Source organism: Elephantulus edwardii, unplaced genomic scaffold (genome assembly GCF_000299155.1).
Source record: "Elephantulus edwardii isolate Elephantulus edwardi_28Jun2011 unplaced genomic scaffold, EleEdw1.0 scaffold00011, whole genome shotgun sequence".
NCBI lineage: Eukaryota > Metazoa > Chordata > Mammalia > Macroscelidea > Macroscelididae > Elephantulus > Elephantulus edwardii.
In genome coordinates this window covers 1,696,064-1,703,881 of record NW_006399761.1, presented here as the reverse complement: position 1 = coordinate 1,703,881, position 7,818 = coordinate 1,696,064, and the positions used below count along the sequence as shown (strand labels likewise).

Here is a 7,818-nt window from a genome sequence, read left to right as displayed (position 1 = left end):
TTCAGCAAGTAAGGTTGTGTCATGTTCATAACTCAGGTTGTTGATGAGTCCTCTTGAGACTTTATTGCTGTAATCTGTAAGATACAAAACATACTTAAGGAGTTCTGGTAGCCCAGTGGATAAGAAGTTGTGTTACTAACCCAAACGTGAACAGTTCAAAAGTGGCTCTGTGGGAGAAAGATGGGCACTCTCTTCCTGTGTGGTTTACAGCTTCTTAAAACCTGCTGGAGAGTCAGCTATGAGTCAGTTCTAACTACAGCAGTGAGTTTAGTTGAAAATAGTGGCCTACTGGTAAGGAGCTCCACTGCCAACCCAAATGCACCTGGTTCGAACCCACCAGCTGCTCCGCTGGAGAGAGATGGACAGTCTCCTCCTGTGTGATTTAGTTTTCTGTTGGTGAACATTTAAGGTAATTTTCAGTCTTCTACAATTCTGAATGAAAAGACTCACAAATAAGTGCTTGATTCTTAGGTCATGCTCTTCAAAAAAACCCCACTGCTCCTTAAAGAAATCCCCAGTGATCTTTTGACCAGGATCTGATGACTCCTTGGATGTCTGTAGGGAGAATTCAGGAAGAAGAGCTCACGAAGCCTGAAAACTTGAAGCCAAATGAACTTCCATCTCTGTTTTCCCCAGCCTCTAATGGACATGTAATATTTCATGTGAATGCAGGCAACACACACATAGAAGCATTAGTACCTGCGACTGTTTCAACTTATGATTGAAGATAACTTGAATTATCATTCACGTTCATTTCTGCTTTGGTATTGAGGGAGTTATGGGCTTTTCAATAGATTTTGATAACTTAGGTGCGCCTGACACAGGCCATAGTTTTTACAGTCATTTGCTATGCACCAGAGAGCTCGACAATGACAAGGGAGGATAGAAGGAGAGTTGATGCCTTTGAGCTGTGATGTTGGAGAAGAGTATTGTATATACCATAGACTGCTAAGAGAATAAACAGGTTCATCCTGGAGAGGGTGAAGCCAGGCTTCTCCTTGGAGGCAAGGATTCTGAAGCTTCGTCTGACACACTTTGAGCATGTTGCAAAGAGGGACCAGTCCTTGGAGCGGGACATCATGCTTGGGAGGGTGGAGGGACGGCAAAGGAGAGGAAGATCCATGATGGATTGATTCAGTGGCTGGAGTAATGGGGGTAGGTGTCAGAGACAGTGAGATTGGCACAGGATAGACCAGGGTTTAGGGCTTTTGTACATAAAGTCGCTATGAGTCACAGGCAACTCGAAGGCACATAACAGCAACAACAACAAATGCATTAATAAGTAAACACACCTCCTAATTATAAATTTAGTTAAAACATTTTGTACCAGAATTTTAATATAATTGCTTTTTGTTCGCAATCCTGTGTATTTATTTTCAGTTGTGAAAATATTATTTTGAGGTAACAAACTTGCCACACACCGCAAAGGGGCAGAGGAAATGCTGCAGGTCCGTGTCGGCCACTAGATGGTGGACTTCCCGCCCCCCGCCCCTCCCCCGCCCCTCCCCGCCCCTCCCCCGCCCGGGGCTCCTGGAGGCTCACTCGCTGGAGCTCCCAGGACGCACTGCATGCATTTTGCGTGCCCAGCCCTTGGGTCCAGACGCTGGAGATGCAAATATACAGAACATGCTTCAAAGATCCCCGCGTAGCAGCAGAGCTTATCTTGAGGATGACTGATTTTAGCGCCCCAGGTCCTGCTTGTGTTGCTTCTGTAGAAAGTTGGGCCCAACTTCCTAACTATAAAATGATCCACGCCATCGGATCAATGCCCATAGTTGGCATATGGCATTTAGTTAGGCGCTCCCTGGCAGCTCAGGTGGCGTAGCCGTAAGGAGCTACGTTGCCAGCCCGGTTCGAATCCACCAGCCGCTCCGCAGGAGACAGATGGACAGTCTCTTCCCATTTGCTGCTTCTGAAAACCCGCTGGTGGTTCAGTTAGTACACAACCGGCACTCACTAACACTAATCCTGGGAGCAAAGCGCCTGGGACGCCGCGATGGCTCTCCCCGGTCCTAGACCCCACTCCACGCTGGTGCAAGTGGGATCGAGGGTCAGGGGCTGCATTCTGAGCTCCCCCAGCCCTCGGGATCACCCTCTTTCTCTTTTAGCGGCTTCCTACCGGGTGGGGGCGTGCGCGGGGCGGCAGCGATTGGTCCACCGAGCCGACAGGAGGCGCTAGCTCTCACGTGGCGAGGCCGGCACTCGGGCCGAGCCGGCGGGAGGCGCTGTCCCGCGCCTGACAAGGCCCGCTCTCGGTGGTCCGCGGGTCGGGAGCGTTGACCCTCCGAGACGGCAGGAGGCGCTGTCCCGCGCCTGACGAGGCCCGCTCTCGGGCCGGGCTGCTCTCGGTGGTCCGCGGGTCGGGAGCGTTGACCCTCCGAGACGGCAGGAGGCGCTGTCCCGCGCCTGACGCCCGCTCTCGGGCTGGGCTGCTCTCGGTGGTCCGCGGGTCGGGAGCGTTGACCCTCCGAGACGGCAGGAGGCGCTGTCCCGTGCCTGACGAGGCCCGCTCTCGGGCTGGGCTGCTCTCGGCGGCGGCTCGCGGCCACTCGGCCGTCCGCGGGGCGGGGACGTGGTCTCAGCGGCTCCGTGTCGCCGGAGCGGGAGCGCGCAGGCCCGTCCCGGCGGCCGGGGGGCGCCATGTGGTTCATGTACGTGCTGAGCTGGCTGTCGCTGTTCATCCAGGTGTCCTTCATCACGCTGGCCGTCGGTGAGAGCGCGCGGCTCCCCCCGTCCCGCCGTCTGTCGTGGCCACCGTGGCCACCGGTCGCATCGCATAGGCTTCTGGGTGACCATGGCCCTGGGCTCCCCCTGCCCCTGTCGCGCTCGGTCCTGCACCCACGCCGGTCTCCTGCAGCCCAGCCTGCCTGCCGGCCCTCCCGGTGTCCGGAGGCCAGTGCTGTCCGGGAGTGGCGGACCCCGGGAGTGGCGGACCCCGGAGCTGCCAGACAGGCGGCGGGAAACTAACTTTCCCTGAAACTTCCCTCCCCCCTGCCCCCTCGGGGCTCCGTCCGCTCGTGCGATCTGCCTGCTGGCTCGTCCCCACCCTGGGAGCCCTCGTTACGGGGTTTGCGGTCCCCGATCCCCCCTGAAAGCAGCATTTCTCGGGCCGGCACCACTTCCCTGGTCCCCTCCCCAGTGGGATGAGCGACGGGACCTGGTCAGCCTTGTGCGCCCCGGCCAGTCCTCGGTGCCCAACAGATAATTCACACGGAGTGACATGCCACTTTCCGGGCCACGGGTGAAGGCGGTGTTGTCACATACACGCCCCCGGTTCCTTCTTGGGAAATCTCACTGTCTTTGCGTTGATAAAAGTTTTACTTCTCCGGATTCGGAAGGAAAGGGCAGCGCCCGGATCCTCCCTGACCACCCCCAGATCATAACACAAGGCTGATGACCCTGCAGCAGAGAGGGAGCCCACCGGGCTGGTCCCCGCTAACGTCCTCCCTGCTTACCCTTCCCTCCTCCTTCCCAGCGGCCGGCCTCTATTACCTGGCTGAACTGATTGAAGAATACACAATGGCCACCAGCAGGATCATTAAATACATGATCTGGGTAAGTGGCGACTCTTCCTGCTCGCTTTCCAGCCTGAAAAGGAGGAAGTGGAGAAAGTGCGGCGTGGGTACCACTCTCCGCTCCCTGGCCTGGATCCTGCCTCAGTGTCTGTCCTGGGGCCAGCTGGCCCCTGGCCTCCTCCTCCAGGAGACATCCCTTCCCTGCAGACGAGATAGCAGCTGAGCCTCCGCTCTGCATTGACAGGCCCTTGGCTTTGCCTTTTCTTCTACTCTAGCTCCTTGCCCTGCGCCCACATTTTTGCTCTGAAAGGATCTTTAAGGGTGGTTTGGAGTGCTTGTTAATCACTGTCATTGTGCACGGATTAAATGACTTGTCCCGAGGGGAGATTCCCTGGCTGTGGCCCAGCCTTCCCTCCCTCCCACGGGAAGTTTCACTTTCTGAAGACAAAGTCTCTGTCCCTGCTGGCAAAGCTGCAGGGGTGAGGCCTGGCAGGTGGCCCTCCACCAGCTGCAGGGCTGCATGGTGGGGAGTGGGCAGGGGGACTCCAGGCCCCTTCACGTGGTGACAGCAGCCTCTTCCACTTGGGGCATGGCCTGGGCTTGGGAGTTAGTACGGGACACAAGACCTCAGCACGCAGCTGTGGGTTCAGAAGCCCAGTTGGTTGATGTTGGTATGAGAATTAGAGCTTCATTTAATTATTAAGCCATGACAACTCTTTTTTTTTTCTTTTTTTCTTTTTTTTTTTGTGTGTGTATGTGAGTGTACTGTCAAATCACATCTGATAGGTACAGGAGGAGATTGTCCCTCCTTCCCTGGCAGAGGATCTGGTGGATTCGAACCGTGCACCTCTGGGATTATATTTGCAGCTCCTTGCCACTAGGCCACCAGAAACCATGACAACTCTTAACTGTATCATCAAAACAGTCTTCAGACCATGGCTAGGACTGATTATGGAGCTGTGGAATCGATTCAGAAGGTTATCGGTGGTCTTTAGAAAAGTTAGAAGATTGTTTTCATGTGGCATCTGGTCAGAACTAGCTCATCATAACTGACCCTCCCACAGGTTTTCGGAGGCGGTAAATCTCACAGAGGAGATTGCCCATCTTTATCCCACAGAGTCGCTGGTGGATACGAACCATGGGCCTTTGGGTGGGCAGTGCAGCTCCTTAGCACTAGGCCGCTGGAGCTCCCTTCGAAAAAACTAGGATTGCAATTTAAGCTTTTGTCATTTGTGTTGGGGTCGCACTATAAAATGTTTTTCTTACTGTAAATTGTTAGAAATTTTGGGGAGCTCTGGTTGGCCTAGTGGCAAGAAGCTGCAATTGCAATCCCAGAGGCGCATGGTTCGAATCCACCAGATGCTCTGCTGGGAAAGGAGGGACAATTTCCTCCTGTACCTGTCAGATCTGATCTGACGGTACACAGACACACACACACAAAATAATGATAAAATAAAAAAAAATATATATATATAAAAGATATAAAAAATTGTTAGAAACTTTGAGAAAAAGCATTAAAAGAGACTGCATATTGGGAGCTCAGAGTCTAGTTAAGGAATCAGACTTGCGACTCTGAACAAGAGTAGAGGGTGCTGGATCCAGGCGGGCAGCCTTGAACGAGGCTTCCTGATCTGTGCACGTCTGTCTGTTGCAGTTCTCCACAGCTGTGCTGGTTGGCCTCTACGTCTTTGAACGTTTCCCCACCTTCATGATCGGCATGGGGCTCTTCACCAACCTCGTCTACTTCGGCCTCCTTCAGACCTTCCCGTTCATCATGCTGACCTCGCCGAACTTCATCTTGTCGTGCGGTGAGAGAGGACAGGGTAGGGGAGGCAGCTCAGGTGGCTGGCCTTGCCTGGCTCAGTCCTGGATACTGAAGAGGGGTCGGAGAGAGGAGGCCGGCACAGGGTTCCTCGGAGGGGCCAGGCTGACAGGGAGGCTGGGCAGTCCTCTCACACAAGGAGCCTGTAACCCACTTTGGTGCTAGTAGCGAGGGTTTGCAGTGAGATAGGTCAAGCAGGGGACCTCTCTTGGGACTTACGTTTGAAGAAGAGTCCAAGAATGGAGAGGACGTCGTAGGTTGATGGGAGCAGGACCCCCACACCCAGCAGCTATAGCCTCGGAGAAGCCACGTGACCAGAAAAAGCCAGGACCTTCCCTGGCTGGCAGGTGGTTGTCCCCTGGCCCGAAGCTGTGGTTGACACTGGAGTCCCCTCAGACGCCGACCTGGAAGCCAGCTTTGCTTCCACTGCCCCTCGGCCTGGACTGTTCCGGCCCTTGGCTCATTGGCTCCAGCTGGCTGAGGGTGAGGGAACACCAGCTTTTGTCCTATCCTGCGACCACGTTCTGACCCTGGCGAGTCCCTTCTCTCACTGAGCCTTCGCTTCTTCCTCTGTTCAGAGATGCTGTCAGATGTTTGTAGATTTTGTAAACATTTGTAGAAAAGGTTCTGGACAGCTCTCGTTCTTCCTGTTAATCGTTACTGCTCATCTTGGCCTCTGGTCAGGGTATCTGATGGAGTCGGTGGGTTTTGGCGCTACTTCTGTCTGTGGAGATACTAGGAAGAGAGTCTTGTCTACATAACAGGTACAGTCAGCTGGGGTTTGTGGGGGTCTCTTTTGGACCCCGTGAGGAAGTGGCTCTTCTGCTTTACCCACCAGCTCCGATGGGCTCCCTTCCGAGTCTCCCCAGAAAGGTGTGTGGGGAGCAGGCACTCTCCTGTCTCCCAGTATCACTTGCCCCTACAGAGCTGCTAGGCATGGCAGGGACCTGGTTTTGCCTCGAACAGGAGAGGGAAAAGGAGAGGTGTGGCAGGTGCTGGGAGGCGTGCCAGCCGTGTGCAGGTGGCGAGGGTCAACCTCTTCTGGTGCCCGCCCTCCCCTCACCACAGGGACACATGGTGTCAGCTGTGGCTGAGCGGCCAGTCTCCCCAGGCACCCCGCCATGCATCTGCACTGCAACTTGCTGGGTGTCCAGGACAGGCCAGATTAGGGCACCTTTCCCTGGGGCAGAGGGTGGAGGGGCACCTCCCTCAGACTTCTGAGGAACCCCAAGAGTCCAGAGTGTCCTTCTCACTGAGGCTGGGCACCTCTGCTGCCAGGTTTGCAGTGACTCTGCTGGGGGCCCTGACCCCCACCCCTCGGTCCCTCTCCCACTGCATGGAGTTGCTCATGCATCACCGAAACCCGGTTAATCACCTCGATGCTTAGATTGTGGAACACTAGGGTCTCAGTTTTACAACATTTCAAGCGTTTTCTTACTTCTCATGTCCCCCCCAAGTGTCCACTGTGGTGGCCACCTAGACTGATGGGCTTGCCCTCTGGAGGGTGGTGTGCTCAGCCCAGCGTCACCCCGAGAGTTGGGTGTAAAGTCAGGCCCGAGCCTGGGGACTGCCCGTTCCCCCTTCCAGAGGGTCAGAGTGCAGCTTCATGGTGTTCCCCAACATGAGCGCCTCCCTTCTCTTCACAGGGCTGGTGGTGGTGAATCATTACCTTGCATTTCAGTTTTTCGCAGAACAGTATTACCCTTTTTCAGAGGTAAGAAGTGTTCAGGAAATCAAACCATTTTCAGCAAGATGAGGCAAGATGAGGTGTATTAGAGGGTGTGCACAGTTTACTCTGAATTTCAGTGACATTTAAAATCTGTGTCTGTTCAGGAATTACATGATTGATGAGAGCATAGATGATTCTAGAAAGCAGGGTGGTTGAAGCACAGGAGGCGGGGAGGGTATACTCTCCTCCGGGGGGGTCCTCTGGGTCCCCTCCTAATGTCCTGCTGCATGGAAGGGTACTGAGGGGGCCTCACAGGGCAGGGGTGGCCTTCCGACCTGAGCTCCTCCCGGTGACCTGGTGAGGTTTTCTCCATGGCCTGCTGCTTCCGGTCTCTCTGAGAAGAGCGGGGTCATTGCCTTGGGGACATGGGTCGGTCATGGCTCTGCTCTCTGTATCCCTCCTTCAGTTCAGAGTTGTCCTCATCACCCAGACTTAAGGGCAGTGGTCTCACTTGGCCATCTCAGCTTCCATCTGTCTGCTGAAGTCTCATGTCGAGGGTGTCCTGATCCCTGCCTCCTGGCCCCGGGCCCCTCTGCGGCCAGATGTGGGGCCTGCCACGTGCTCTGACCGGTTTGAGACTTGGCCACTGCACCGGAAGCAGCCTGTCAGCCTCCCGTGGCGGCCTCTCCTCAGTCTCTCTCGTTGCCAGGTCCTGGCCTATTTTACATTCTGTCTGTGGATAATCCCATTCGCGTTTTTTGTGTCACTGTCGGCTGGCGAGAACATCCTGCCTTCCACCGTACAGCCAGGAG

At 55.1% G+C, this 7,818-nt stretch overlaps 1 protein-coding gene across 1 annotated transcript in view; it reads left to right on the top strand.

Annotated features, from left to right (window-relative positions):
* The first annotated feature begins 2,595 nt into the window (after positions 1-2,595).
* Positions 2,596-7,818, top strand: part of TEX261 (testis expressed 261) — a 5,914-nt gene continuing 691 nt past the window's right edge. The window contains exons 1-5 of the mRNA XM_006880861.1: positions 2,596-2,710; positions 3,476-3,555; positions 5,170-5,323; positions 6,984-7,051; positions 7,716-7,816. Coding sequence (XP_006880923.1) covers positions 2,641-2,710; positions 3,476-3,555; positions 5,170-5,323; positions 6,984-7,051; positions 7,716-7,816 — 473 coding nt within the window. The 5' untranslated portion in view covers positions 2,596-2,640. The remainder of the gene's footprint in view (positions 2,711-3,475; positions 3,556-5,169; positions 5,324-6,983; positions 7,052-7,715; positions 7,817-7,818) is intronic.